Source organism: Thunnus maccoyii, chromosome 23 (assembly GCF_910596095.1).
Source record: "Thunnus maccoyii chromosome 23, fThuMac1.1, whole genome shotgun sequence".
Taxonomy (NCBI): domain Eukaryota; kingdom Metazoa; phylum Chordata; class Actinopteri; order Scombriformes; family Scombridae; genus Thunnus; species Thunnus maccoyii.
In genome coordinates, this window is record NC_056555.1 from 5,958,165 (window position 1) to 5,974,194 (window position 16,030).

Below are 16,030 nucleotides of genomic sequence, written 5' to 3' on the forward strand. Positions count from 1 at the left end.
TGCACCTGAGGAGGGAGTGGCCCAAAGGATATAAAATGGCTGCTGGCTCAGGAGTTTCCTTTTCTTTTCTGCTATACAGCAGCACCCCATCCTCATGGCTGCTGTATGTACGCCGATGTGATATGGTTATCTATGTGCATGGCAATAACAAAGAAGAAACACATTTTTAAAAAAGAAAAGAAACACATTTTAAACACATTTATATTTTACATCATTTGTCATCATATCCATTCAGTCACATGTGAGGCTGAAAATTGGGAGTGTTGGGTTTGATATAAGTTACATATTTTCCCTGAAACATTTAGCTTAATAAACAATTTCCATTGTTCAAAAGACAACATGATCTTATTTCGGGTTATTAAATAATGAATTCACAATTAGAATATCAGTACATACAGACTCAAAAAATTATTAAATAATGTAAAAGCATTCTGCCATTCGAAATGGTTCATGTGCCTCTGAGCAGGACACAGTACAGTATAAATACAGAATGCATGTTTTTAATTCATGTGCAGGTGTTTGTTAAACAGGTAACAGGCTGCAGAGAGAAAACACAGCTGCTCTGGCAGTGACCTTTCTTAGTATTAGCACAGTGTACATGTGTGCGGACACAAACTAAAAGGTCTCTGCAGCCGTTAAAGCCGACTAACAGCTAATCATCTGTTAAAGCTGATTGACAGCTGATCAAGCTTTTTTTTCCAGGCATTTGTGCTTTATCGATATCCCTAATTAAATACAGAAAAATGGTAGAAAAATATCAGGTGCATTTCAGAACCTGGCAGAAACATGGAGATAACATGTAAACTCAGCACAAGTATTTGAATTCTCGCTCCTTTCTCCCAACAAACACACATCTAGCCACCCTTTTGAGGGCATATGTAGGACAAGAGGACGTTTATCATATTCTTGATAATGGGAGGTTGTGGATGGAGGTCGTGTGGCAGGTGGTGGGCCAAAACCATCTCCCAGGCATCCACCAGATGGACATTCAGTCCTTTGAACATGGCCCTGAGCACCTTGTCACGCTGCAGCGAGTACCAGTCGCTCATGGTCAGCGCCGCATCAAGCGACAAAGCTTTGAGGTTTGCGGTTCGGATGACAATCAGTGTATCTGGAGCCCTGTCTAACAGCCGCACCACCGCCCTGCGGATTCTCTGCAGCCGTCGGATGTAGAGCTCAATGGGGTACGAGCTGAAGTGTGCCCAGATGCCAAGAACGACGACAGTGTTGATGCCTCCAACTAAGCCATCTAGTTCATTGACAATGTAGCGCAGATTATTGGTTGGGACGTTGGTAAAACGGATAGGGGGACCATGGCAGCGGAATGTCACCAAAATGTTGTTTGCATAGTCTAAGGCCATGAAGGGCCCAACTTGCTTCAGGTTGTGCAGGTTAAACTCCTTGAGATCTAAAAGAGTCACACAAAGGAAACACAATTGGGAAACACTGATTATGTTCACACTGCAGCTTAAACTGTTGTCAGAGATTTCTGTTTATTAACTACCTGGTAGTGCTGCATTGAGGTATTCAAACCACTGCCTGATGGTAGAGTCTCCATGCATGTGAACCACCTTGCCTTTCAGACATTGACTGATGGCAGAGGATGTGCTGAACTGGCGGACTGGGGTGCCACCTAGGGCTTGCCATGTATCCTGATAGTAATAGCCAGAGGGTCCAGACTTCACACTGCTGCTCTTTACCTCTGGTTGACCTGAGAAGAAGTAAAGGCATTACAGCTGGCATTATTGTATATTTTTCCTATTGTCAACAAATTTAATAGACTAAAACCAACAATGCGCTAGTAAAGGTAATGGTAGGTTGTTTGCAGATGTTTCTTCCTGCCTTTTTTACTTTTAATTGTCTGTAGCACATTAAAGTTTGAATTATTATAACAGGCAGAGGCTGAATTAGTGAAAATTCTGCTTTACCTTTCATTTTTGGCAACACGTTGACATTGGCTGATCCTGAGGCCTTAATAGAGACTTTCATGTTGACACCACTGAAGAAAAAAAACACATAATAAGACATCCATATGTAGCAGACAGCTACTAATTGTACCCTATTTGCACCTATTGAATATATATAGAGAAACTCTAAATTACTGCTAATTTAGAGTTTGCTGTAAATATGCAACTGTTTGCTGACAAGTAAACCATGTCAACAAGATTTAGAAATAAAATGTAATAAACAAACCATTTTCTCATGTAGAGACTAATGTATACTGTAATTTTGAAATTGGAAAAGTGGACATCTGCCTCAGCTTTGAAGTGTGCATCTTTACATTTTTTAAAAGACCATATCCTAAATACATTGTAAAATGTGAATTCGAATATAACTGAATAACAGCAAATACTCACATTTTTTCTTAATTTAATTTCGTTTCATTTATTTATGTATAAGGACATCACATTAAATGAACATAAACTAGAGTGAATCAGGCTGATTATTTGACTTGTGTCATTTTAGACTGGAAACACCTTTAGATTCAGTCTTTACCAGCTTTCACACTCCTGAGATTTCCACCAAGGAGATACATATTTATCTATCTACAAAAGGAGGGAATTTCTGTCTGTATGTTCTTCACGCATCTCTTGAACCGTTCAACTGATCAACACCACACTTGGGTGTATGGCAGGGGAACAAAGGGAGTGAGGTGGCGAACAGGGTGCAATTTGGACACGCGGCACAATTAATAATAAACTTAAACTCTGAATAAACAAGCAACTAGCCACTCTGCTCTGCAGCAGCGGGATGAGGCTTCTGGTCTCTGCGACTGCATATCATGATCAGAGATGAGTGACGAAGGGACGACATTGTTTGATAACGTTAAAATTTAGACTTTGTTGTGGGTTTCCTAATTCATTTTAAAAAAGACGAGAAAGAGAGAGAAATGGGGCAAGCGAACTGGGCGCGCAAGTGAGTGACAGAGCGACAACGCTGGAAAGTTTTCTCCAAGAGAGAGAAAGCCTGTGAATGACAGAAATACATAATTATTTTCTGATTGTTTCACAGCGGTTATGTACTAAAGCACAAATTAACAACCATCAAACACTCAACAGGTGATTTACTGTGGAGACAGGTGCTCTTTCGGTGCAATTTCGACACACGACATAATATTTAATTTTAATAAGCATCGGCTAAACGAGCAAACAACGAGCTGCTCAGCTCTGTGTCTGTGTGCAGCAGGGGCTGTTTGATATAAACACCATTACATCACAGTGAGGTGGGGCTTCTGGGCTCTGACTTCCTCAGCGGGACAAAGGCACGCGACCTGCTCAGATAAACTGCTCATGGATGCTTTTCATTACACTAACATGTCTCCTCGTTTCCCTCACTCGCGTCTCTTCCTCGCGCCTTAGCTCCGTCCAGCAAGGATATGAGAGAGAGATGCGAAGAAGAGACGTGAGGATGGAGAAATTTAATTTATCAAACGGGACGTCCTCGCTCACTCCAGCGTCATTTTGAGGAGATGACAAGTTGTCATGACGCACTTCACCCTAAATGTCAAATATGAATAAGTCCGTAGTAGAAATCACTAAGTAAAAGTTTAAACTCTAAAATTTGCATTTAAAATTAATATACAATTAATTAAGACTTTTTACTTTTACTAAATAATTTCCACATATTGATAGCTGGAAGGAAAACATCTGATAACTTCTCCATTGTTTTATCATTTGATTATAGATCTATAACAGCGTCTGGCTGTCACAGAATAAGACACAAATAGACAATTTAAATCTGTTAATTACTGACAGAACAGAATCGACATAAAGAAACAAAAGAAAAGGCTGTACCCTGCATAATATGTTTAAATAAAATGTTGCTTATTTAGTTTGTGAAAGTCTGACGTGCCTGTCAGACTCAGGATGATTTTGTAGGAGACGCAGCTGTGCAGCGTCATATTTCCCTGAAGGAGCTGAGACGCACTGAAACGGAGAAGGAAGGAGAGGCCTTTTAACACATGAAGAAAAATAGTACAGTGTTTTTATGATTGATTCATGATTAAGTAATCTTTATTTTATGAGTAAATAGGCTATGATCAGCTGTTGTTGTGCTTTCATTCATTCTCCACAGATACTTTTCCTGATCTGCTGTATTACAACAACAGCCCGACTGTTTACTCTCCCGTCAGATCAGCTGACCAATCAATACACACTTTGGATTAAAGGGGTGTTGCCGTCCGTGAAAACACTTCCGCATAGGATACACCCGTGTTTCCTCGCTCTTAGCTCCTCCGGGAGCCTCCTCGCTCCTCCAGGTACATTTAAGGGTTTGGAAGATCCTCCATGATGGCAGAAGGAGATCAGTTTCCGGGTCACGGAGGAGAGAGGATGCGAGGAAACATAGAATTAGCGTATTGAAAAGCACCCCGAGAGAGACGAACGAGGATACACAGGAGGAAAAAACAGAGGCGGAGGCAGTAAAACTAGCCAATAAGAGTGCAGACACATTTGATTGGCAGCAGAATAAACAAATGGAAGGCTGTAAACTGCTTTGAAGGTTCAACCTCAGTTTAGATTCACTGGTGAAGTCTCTGTCTGGATTAAACCATCTAATATATTAAGTCCTTATTGTTTTAATTGATGTGTTTGTCAACTGACATATATATGTGGCTCTTGAGAAATAATAAGCAATCGGCCATTACAAAAAGGCATGTTTTGAACGGGCCCTGCACTAGTTTATTAGAAGTCAAACAAAATGCCCGTCTCTCGGCCCCTTTACCTTTTAAAGAGGTTTTTCTCCTTGGCCTTGAGTTTTGGATTGACTCCTCCCGTGGAGTGGTTGATCCTGGTATCACAGCTCAGCTTCTTTGGCTTGTAGCAGAACCACTGCTCACCTGCATGGAGGTCAGTGTAGTTGCACAGTGGCTGCTGGGTTGGATGCAGGAAGACATTACAGGTGGTAGTTTCAGAGACTGAGCCTGAGCGGAAGACGCTCTTGAAATAAACCCTGTCTGGCTGTTCTTTGGTCAACCTTTGCAGCACTGTGACAGCCTCACTGGGGTGAACCAGTGTCACCTGATAGGACAGAGAACCACAGTTCAACTTTTAGCCCAATTACTTGAAACTGTCATAGCAGTAAAGACAAATAAAGGGAACACTAGTTAAAGTTGCACATTTCATTTTAGGTGTAAACCGGATTGATCTGCACATACCTGTGTGTGGAGAATTAACCATTCACTAAACCCCTCCCCCGAGTAACAATTGTCCAATCATAGAATCATAGTTTAGCCACCATAACTAGGCACTGCAAACCTCTCAATCTTTGGATTTCTCCACATGGTAAAGTGGTTTGCATGAGGTTTTAGTGAGATGTACTTGGCATTTAAAGCATTTTGAGGGTGTTCTATTTTTTAGCCTCTCCAAACACAAACACACAGAGCAAAAGTGTAAGAAATGAATTAGTGTGTTTGTCTGCTCTAATGTGATCTGCAAACATTAGCATGTCCGGATAATGTGCTTACTGCCCACAGTAGTAATCCAATGTTACCTCCAAGGACAAAGCCTCCCATTGATATTTCTTTAAGTAATTTCATTATCTTGATTTGAATATTTTGCCCGCAAATTCCATAATCACCACAGACAATTATAGCAAAAGACTTAGTAACATACTAGTAGATCTAACTAGCTGATTCTCAAAAATCAAATCCTGCCTAGGATCAAATTTTGCAGCTCTATACCTCTCACCACCAGCTGGGTATTGGAATAGATTACACAACACTATCAATAACCTTGTTTGGAAAAGAAGTTCTCCAGAATCAAATACTGCAAGAAATGCAGGTGGTCAGAACTGAACTAATCTCAAATTTTATTTCTGGTTCATGAGTTCAAAGTTCACAGGAACTTTGAACTCATGGCTTAATCCTGAGAAATCCTGATTGTTCCTTGAGATGTTGACAGAATATCAGAACATCCTTGTAAATGTCACCTAAGTATTCCTCTTTTTAACAGTTATGCCATCACTGTGGGGTGGTAATACTTTAACCTTTCCCCACTGGTCAGAGAGAGGTATTCATCTTCTCAACAACATTATACATGACAACAGGCTCCAAGCATTCTAGGACATGAAAGATGTTTATGGTCTGCCGAGTTCCTCCTTCTCTTTTGCATTCAACTAAGATCCTCCTTCAACACTCACCCAGGGCTCTAAAATTAATAACAACCTTGTTTCCAAATTTTACTCACTGTGTAGTGTGTAATATTTGTTAAAAAGACTTGAATCTAATATCAGTTGGTCCAGAGTATGGCAAAACATTGAGCTGGCTTATAGAAATCCCAATCATCAAATGATCCACTACAATTTTTTATGAGGATGCACCTAAAAAGGCTTGCCAGGGTCTCATTGAATGATTCTTGTAAATGCTCAAATTTCCCTGAACTCCAGGCACAGAGGTACGATGTGGAAGTCCACAGAGGTTGATGGTTTGTGGCAATCAATGGCATCTGCCCAAACAAGTATTGTCAAAAAAAATGTCTTCTCTCCTGCTCTGCTTTTCCTAAATGATGACAAAGGTTTAGATCCATCTGTTTATATGCTGCCAATAGTTGCCACTCGATGGAAGAAACCTATTTCTCAATATGTCAATGGCATTTATTACTCTTGGACATACTAAGTTTAAAATTTCCACTGCCATATTAAATGATGCTAAGAATGATTGACAGCATACAGAGTAATCCAACCACTGCATGAAATAAAGGACCCACTGTTTTGAAAATTACTAAGGATTTTGAGAGGTAAATCTGCCCCCAGTATTATTGCAAACTGCATATGTGCTGTGCAAGAAAGAAAAGTTGACAGGCCTAGCAACAGTAACTGAGGGGGGTGGGGCTTAGCTAACGGTCAGTTAGAAGATTAACACAATCAAATTTAACATCATAGTTTTGAGCATCACCTCAACTTGTGCGCTTCCCTCCCAGAGTAAAGAAAATACAGCAGAGTAGGAGCCATTGAGATGATCCAGCACTTGTCCAGCCACACCTGCACCAAGTCCTCGGTTGTGCAGACGGGCGAGTAAGACATCTCCCCCAGACTTCTTGGGATGGCCCTGGAAGTCATACAATTTGATCATAACTTCCAGCTGATCCCCTACATGCCACTGTCGTCCATCCTTCTCTGGGAGAATAGTGAAGATGCTGTGGGCAGGATCGGTGGTCTGCTCCAGGGAAAGAGGATCTGGCAAGGATGGAGTTTCAGGCCAAGCAATGGAGTCTAATAGGAGGCGTTCCTCCAGAGCATCTTCAGGGGACTGTGGCTGGAAGTTGTGGAGGAGGTGTTGCAGGTGAGGTCTTGGAGCAGGGAAGGTGGTGATCACCTTATGCTGAAACTGACAGGGGGTCAAGAGAGTGATGTGACAAAGATATATATATATAAAAATTATAATGTAAGAAAAATGAACTAAATGAAACAAAAGGAAGACTTTTCCTGCCCCACATCAGAAAATCAATGACTATTTGTAGGGGTTGATGAGAGAAGCTGATCAAAGACTGAAAAAAGGTGAAAAAACTAAAGGGAGGAAAACTACAGTCAGAATATCCTTACATTCTATTTCAGTAACAACTGTAGCAATAATTTAAATGTTACTGTTCATATTGCTGTCGACAGTTACACAGGTTGATGAATTTAAGGTGCGCTATTTATCAGAGAGCATTTTTTCTCACTTTACCATGTTCTGTCTTAATTAATTTTCAAATGAGGACAATGTTACAATTCGATTATGATGTCAATATTTAACAACTTAAGTGTTCATACTAGTTATTCTGGTGGAAAACTAATGTAGTTTTGATTTTCCTCTTCATATAAATCTCAAAAGTGAAGGTACAAATATAATGTTAAATTCGTCTAAAATGTTTGTCTGTAACAATACTCTTTCTATGCATTGGGTTTTCATTGTGGAATTATTTGTTTCCACTCCAGAATGTTTCAAAACAAAACAAACATTTCTGCACTGAACCCATGAAAAGACCAAACCCAACAATGAATTGATCCTACTAACAAGTATTGTCTGTGTAGCAAAGGCCTGATATATGTGGATTGTTCCTCTGTGCCATAGTGCTCCGTTGTTGCCCAAAAATGATTAAAAACACATCAGTGAGCCTCACTGTTGCACTGGGTGACATGTTCTTTTATTACCATTAACATGGTCATTGTAGTTCATTTTGAGTCAATCCCGCCTACACTGTTCCACTGCCATTAATACTCAGTACGGAGCAAATGCATATTTAGCTGTGGTTGAAAATAGTCCCCAACAAATTTACTATTTTCAACTGATTGACTTATGTTGGCTAAAAATTACAGTAGCCAACTGTTTCAAGAAAGTACTTGGATTTAAAAAAAGATGAAAATAGAGCTTTAGAGAAAGTTCAGTCAGGAAGACTATCTTGCATTTTCAGGTCTGTAGCTTTATTCCTCAAACAATCTTTCATTCCCATCCCCCACACATGCTCACTCAATTTCCTGGCTGTCATTGCCGGGCTGTCAATGGAGAAGTCAGCTGTTCACATCAGCTGGTCACATCTACCCAATAACATGGTGACACACCTTCATTGTTAGCCTATCATTTTGCAACTGTCTTTTTATGTTTTCTCCCTCTCTGCCTTTAATGCTTTCATGCTGCTCTATATGCGCCCCATTGCTGCCCAGTTTTCACAGATTCATCAGTTCTTCACTTCATCAACCTCATCCGCCTTATCAGTCTCAGCAGCAGTCATCAGCCACCACTACCAGTGTCTGGACTCCATGGGGGGATTTATCTTGCTGTTGCTCAGGACTGATGTCCCTCAGTTACAAATCTCCCTGTAAAGTCTAAGCGCCAAAGACTTAATCATCAATATCATCTGTATAATAAACAATTAGGGGTCTGCTACACCTGCTAGTAGGTTCAGAAGGGTGTTATCATCCATTGGTAATATGAAGGTCACCTTTGAGTTACAGATGGCATCTAGCGGTTGTAGTAATTATGACCTGGGGAAGAGACATAGTTCAGATTACATTAACATAAGATGACTCAATAAGATGACTTTTCCCTTGTTCGGAGGAGGCAGGTTAGGTGGATAGCTAGATGGTTAGCAGGCGATCTTCAAGTTGCAAGCAAGAGACAACAGCTCTAGTAGGTGTAGCAGGCCCCTTCTAACCCGTATTTATGAGGCTGATAGCCACTGATAACACCCATTCAATTGAGTGATAACATCCGAAACGGGTGCGCAGGGCAGCTACATCCGCCAACAGAGCAATGTCATCAGCACCTGAGTGGCTCAAAAATATGTCATTATATGCAAGCGATGAGAGAGATTGGCATTTAAAAGTCACAGCATCACCTTTAGCTCAACATGACTACCTTCCCTAAGGGAAAAAAGCTGTACATATTTTTGACCTCTATTTAAAGATTTACAAGTATGTCTTCAGTAGCAACTAATGGGCTTCGGACTGAGAGCCATAGACAGGGTAAGGAATGTATTGAGAGATGGACTAACACATTGTTGGTTTTGGTGTTTTTAAGGGATTTATTGACGCTAAGAAAAATATAGATGAAAATAATTAAATGAAATATACAGTACTGTGCAAAAGTTTTAGGCACTAAAAGTAAAGTGAGAATGCTTACAAAAATATTGCTATGAATTGTTTTAATTTATCAATTAACTTCTTACAAAGTTGAGTAAACAGCAGAAACCTAAATGAAATCAATATTCGCTGTGAGCAGCTTTGCCTTTAAAACAGCAGCAGTTTCCCTCGGTACACTTTAACACAGTTTTTCATGGTATCTTGCAGGTAGGTTGTTGTAACCATCCTGGAGAAAGAATGTTCTTCTGTGGATTTATTATTTAGGCCATCTCAGGTGCTTTTTCATGTAATCCCAGATTGACTCCATGATGTTGAAATCAGGGCTCTGTGAGGGCCATACCATACCATCTGTTGCAGGACTCATCGTTCTTCTTCTTGTTGCTGAAAAGCTGTATGCTTGGGGTCATTATCATGTCATGAATAAATTTTGGACCGATCAGACACCTCCTTGATGGTATTGCATAATGGATAAGAATCTTAACATCTAGGGTGCCTAAAACTTTTGCATGGTACTGTATATGAAATTGTAAATATTTGAATTAGAATATGTTGTTATATGCAAGCTTCGATAGAGAGGGGCATTTAAGAGTGACAGTATTAGCCTTAGCTCACACGACTCCATACACCCTCCAAACAGGTAAAAAAGCTGTACATATTTTTGACCTGTTTTTAAAGATTTACAGGTACATCTTCAGTAGGAACTAATGGGCTTGGGGCTGAGATCCACAGACATGGTAGGGAATGTATTGAGAGATGGACTAAGACATTGTTGGTTTTGGTCTTTTGAAGGGATTTATTGTCAATAAGAAAAATTGCAGTTTGGCATTGCTTTTCCTCAAATTGCATTTCTTTACAAATACTGATGAAGAACATTACTGTCAGCTAAAGCCACATTACATATGAAAACAATATCCTGAAATCTGACTATTTCAAACAGGGTCCACCCATCAAGCAGTCCCACTCAAAACCAAATTCTCACCTCCAGGATGTTAAAAAGAAAAAAGATGAAGACAAACACAGCCAGGAAAAGAAAGATGGCAGCAAACTTCGGACAGCAAAAGCTGACCACTGTTTCTCTACAAGCTCTGGCCTTCATGATTGATGATCAGTCTTCATCTGTGGCTATAAAATGACACAAACAGTATTAATTGACACCTTGTTTAGCTGTATTTATGTTAGTGATTACTTGCAAAAACTTAACCTGAACAGTGAAATGATCTCTATGCAAATAATATGATATATTATACAAAACTTACTAAACTATACATATAACTATACATATATACCATATATACTAAACTTAATCCAGTCATCCAGGACATTCCTCTGATTGATTGACCATCAACCAAGGCCATAACCAAAGTCAGCAGCGTCACTCCCCTTGCAGATTAACATGAGGATTCATCCCCAGGTGGCCCAGTCATTTACCCATTGCAACATAATGTAAAAACATAAAGTAAATACTACTGCAGTCTTTTCTGCACTCTGGTACCATCTCTGTGAGTTAGTTGCCATATATGTCTATTTATTAAAAACAGGCATTAATACCTCTAAAAAGGGAGGAGGAGGAGGAGAGGACAGGCAGGTGTGAAAAGGGATTCAAAAAAACAAACCAAAACCAATAATTCAAATAAAAACACAATGCTAACAAACCATACTACTATCAACAGTGACAGGACCCCTAGTACACAGACCACATCTGTGAATAACTGCTATGAATCATAGCAAAACAATACTAAAATTAAAGCTGCAAGCAGTGTTGGTCAGGACCTCACTCTCTGGCCCGTTGGGATCAGATCATTTTGCTTTCTAAAAATGAGGGATATTTCTTACAAGTGTGGTGTGCTTTTATTTTGAAAGTTTGATTGACAGGATGAGAATTTTTAGGCCCATTCACTTGAATTTCAATTAGTAAATTGAAAACTCTTGATGAGTTTGTGTGTAAAACAAACAACAAATTAATTTCCTTATTTTCATCAAGTCTATTTTTAGAAAAGGAAACACTTTTTACCCACATGACCTGGTCAAAGTTTGATTGACAAGTGTACTGTCAGGTGTGAAGAGACAATAAGTAACTGCAGCTGGACACAGAAAAATACTCATATATTTGAATGGAGAGTGTGAGCGAACCGCTAGGTGCTCGGGCCCTAATAAAGGAAAAACTGCAGTACAGAACTACAAATTTTAGTTTTGATTTTATTTTTCTGTAGCACTTTATCACTAAACCCACACCTTTTTGAACATTTACTGCTTCCACATAGTTTTAGATACAAACTTCATTTGGACTTTAAATGAGTCACGAGACTTTGACTTACAAATCTTGAATTTACATGGCATTTACGTTTTTTCTATCTTTTATTGTTTTTGAGATATTAGAGTATGAGTTTTAAAGTCTTTTCCTGCTCCTCCTGTGATTTTATAATGAGTGTGTATTGCGGAATGTTTCACAGCACTGAGGGAGTGACCTCACCAGGAGCAGTTGGAGAGGAGGATTTTAAATTACGCTTCTTGTGAAATCTCCTCATAAATCCTTTTACTTTGGCCAAATCTCACATTAAAAATCATATTTTCAAGTAGGAAATTTTGTTGAGAATCCATTGATACAGGTTTGAAAGTGGTCAGACTTATAGTTTAGATGTCAGAAGCCTCTGTTTGACACAAAGTTCATGCCCATAGATTGCCTCCCCATTGGTTTATATTGTAAGGTGTGATGTAGCGCTGCAACTTTCAGGGCTTATAAAATCCAAACAGTTTGAGATATTACAAAGTTTTTGACAACTGTTTTTCAGCATAGTGTCATAAGTCACCTATTTCAGTTTGAAGCCGATACCATTAATGCCCTCGGAGGAGATAACATTTGTTCGGGGCCAAAATTGGGGCAAAGTCTTATTTTGAAAGGCTAATGGCGGACTTCCTGTTGGAAGTCTTTCTTCCAGAGACGTGGAGTAAGACAAGACTGTAACCTCAGCCCCACACTATTTATAGAGAAACAACACCAGCTTCACAATTGGAAACAACCCTGTCGAACAAACAAATTATTACACATATTTAGAACTAAAAACTTACAAACAGAGGAAATTTGAACTTGGCTGTGAATTAAGTAAAAGACAAAGCAAAAAGGGCTTTCTATGCCATCAAGAGCTCAATAAACACTAAACTACCAATTAGAACTTGGCTGAAAATATTTAAATCAATCATTGAACCCATTGCATTATATGGCAGCGAGGTGTGGGCTACACAAATTCAACAAGACTGGACAAAATGGGACAAACACCCAATTGAAATCCTACAGTTCTGTAAAAGTATCCTCCGGGTGCAGAGAAGAGCTCCCAATTTTGCCTGCAGAGCTGAATTAGACCAATATCCTCCACTATTAAACATTCAAAAACAAGCCCTACATTTCTGGAATCATATTAAAACAAGTGACCCACTCTCCCTTTGATACAAAGCCCTATGCTGCCAAGAGTTGGACCCAGGAAGGAGTCCCCTCTGCCTACTTGTCCTGAGCGAACCATCAACCACTCAGGTCTTTACACCAGGACCGCCTTAGCTTCAAACAAAATTATGATGAAAGAAAAAGAAAAATACGGAGATTACTGGACAGAACTAACAAGATCCCAGAACAAAATGGAAACATACATAACCCTAAAAAGTGAGTACACTGTGGCAACCAACCTGACCACAGTGTCTGATAGAAAACTGAGAAGAACACTGACTAAGTACAGACTGAGTGAACACAACCTGGCAGTGGAAGACGACCAGCACAGACAGACCTGGCTGCCCAGAGAGGAGAGGTGTTCTTACTGACCAGGGAACAGTAGAGACAGAGCTGCACTTCTTAATTCACTGCAACCAATACCAAAGTATTAGAGACCAATATTTTGCAAAAATAATAAAAATATTCCTAGAGTTCCTCTATCTAACTGACTTGGAGAGACTCCAGTCCTGCTGGGAGAGAGGGAGGACTACTGTAGACTGGCAGCAAGATATGCAGCAGCCTGCCATGAGCTCCACAGCTCTTTCAGACCCCTGACTCATATGGCTAATAATTAATGTTTATTCATTAATAATTCATTTGTTGTATGTTTATATCTTATGTTACTCTTACCTACCTTCCATAGCCCATTTTGTTCTCATTGCCCTCTTGTATTTTTATTGTTTATTGTTTTTTATTTTGTTTACTGTTTATTTATTTCTTTGATTGCTATGATTGTATAGTTTGTGTAAATATGCTTTAGCAATATTGTATTGTATGCAGCCATGCCAATGAAGCCAGTTGAATTGAATTGAGAGAGAGAGAGAGAGAGAGAGAGAGAGAGAGAGAGAGAGAGAGAGAGAGAGAGAGAGAGAGAGAGAGAGAGTAGTTGACAGTTACACGTTTAGTTTGGTAGCAAGTGCATTTAGTGCGGCTAAATGACTTGTAAGATGGACGGTGGAAAAAAGAGGAAGCATGGAGCAGGAAGGGACAGAGAAAAAAAACCAAAGGTAAATAAACGTACTAGCTAGCTAAGGTAGCTACTGATTCCAATGCGTCATCATCGTCCCTTGTCAATGTTAAAGCAGCCAAAAAACTGAACAATCAATAATAAAAGTGGAAGTTCTCTTTCTAATTACCTCAATAAATGTGGTCAATATTGTAACGTCCCTCGATAAGCAGACTTTAGCTGGTTTCCGCTGCAACTTGATTGCGCACAATAACACAGGCTACTGTGGGCCGTAGCCAATGCTATAATAACAAAAAGAGCTGCCGTAAAATCTACACTAGCCTCTCACTTAGCCTCTCGTACCTAACTGCAGAGCGCCCAAAACAGGAAGAAGAAGGCACAAACCCCCCTAACACCCAGCCCCCCCCCCGTCTCAAAGTCCATTAGATGCACAAAGTCTCTTAGATGCACCAGTGGCCTGCACAGGGCACAGGGCAAAGGAGCAAAGGTCCAGTAGTGGGGGGGTCAGGTGTGACAAATGAGCCACTGGACAGGGCACGTGGGGATGTCAGAGCAGTGTCCAAAGTTCCTTGTGTCCCACACTCTGACTCGGTGGAGTGGCTGTACCCGATAGGGGGTCAACCTATCTCAATGCAGGGCAACTCTCCTTCCCCTTGGCAGCAGCTGGACCCTATACACAACCTCACCCAGTCTCTCCAGGACCCTGCAAGGTCCCACCCATTCACTGTCCAGCTTTGGGCACCTGCCTTTTTTCCTCTGTGGGCTGTGCACCCAGACCAACCCCCTTGAAATGCCGTTCTCTGGCCCGCATGTCGCAGTTCCTCTTTTGTTTTGCCCCTGCACTTTGTTGCTGGTCTCTGGCAAATTCATGAGCAGACTCCAAGTGGTCCTGGAGCTTCCTGGCATAGTCGTGCTCAGGAGGGTCCCCCTGGATGTTGGGTGATTTACTCACCATCATCTCAGCCGGAGTCCGGATCTCCCTGCCAAACATGAGAAGGGCGGGGGAGCAAGAGGTGGAGTCCTGTGCAGCGGACTGGTACGCCATTAGCACAAGGACACATGTGTATCCCAGTCCCATTGGTGTTTAGCTGTCACAATGGCCTGCTGCTGTGCCAGCATGCGGTTAAATCTCTCAACCAGCCCATTGCTCTGAGGGTGGAGGGGTGTGGTGCGGCGCTTGTGGGAGCCCGGTTTTTCACACATGGCTGCAAACACATGGGACTCAAAGTTCCTGCCCTGGTCAGTGTGAATGACTTGGGACACGGAAATAGTCCATGGCAGTGAGGATGTAGCAGTTACCTCCCTCTGAGTGGGGAAATGGACCGAAGACATCAATTCCCACTCTCTCCATCAGGCACCCCACTGGAAACTGCTGGAGTGGGGTATGAGATCTGTCTGTGGGCCCCTTATGAGCCATGCAGCTAACGCAATAGCGGCAATAGTCCTCTATGTCTGGTTTGTGCTGACCCCAGTAAAACCCCTGACGGAGGCGGAGGAGCATTTTGCCGACCCCGAAGTGACCAGATTCTGGGGCTCCATGTACTGCCTGGAGCACCACCTCCCTCAGGGCCCTTGGCACCACCACCTGCCAACGTGCCTCTCCTGTAGCTGGTTCTTTCCACCCCTTCTGCAGCACCCTATCGCACAGGCACAAGGCTTCAAACATTGACCAGAGTCCTTTTGTGGCTTGAGAGCACATTCTGACCTCCTCTCATGAGGGTTGGGACTACATTGCCACCCACCTGAGTACTGGCCTGATTTCGATGTTCTCCTCCCATTTGCGCCTCCACTCTGCTGCATCCACAGCTGTTATCTCTTGTAATAGGGTGACAGCCCCAGAAAGCTCTTCAGATCCTGCACAGAGCTGGGGGTGGGCCAGTCCTTTACGGCGTACACCTTGTTGTCCATGGTGCTAACACTGCTGCCTCTGAGCCTGTAGCCCAGGAATGTGACCCCCTGCCTCAAAAAGCAGCATTTCTGGGGGTGCAGTTTCAGTTCTGCTGCCGCCACCCTCTCCAGCACCCGGT

At 41.4% G+C, this 16,030-nt stretch overlaps 1 protein-coding gene across 1 annotated transcript; it reads right to left on the reverse strand.

Annotated features, from left to right (window-relative positions):
* Nucleotides 1-216: 216 nt before the first annotated feature.
* LOC121890888 (NXPE family member 3-like) lies at nt 217-10,683 on the reverse strand. The gene is made up of 6 exons (XM_042403510.1): nt 10,538-10,683; nt 6,893-7,324; nt 4,723-5,018; nt 1,929-1,999; nt 1,505-1,711; nt 217-1,408 (listed from the first exon to the last, which is right to left on the reverse strand). Exons 1-6 carry the CDS (start codon nt 10,652-10,654, stop codon nt 855-857), a joined length of 1,677 nt encoding a protein of 558 aa, XP_042259444.1. The 5' UTR covers nt 10,655-10,683; the 3' UTR covers nt 217-854.
* Nucleotides 10,684-16,030: the final 5,347 nt, after the last annotated feature.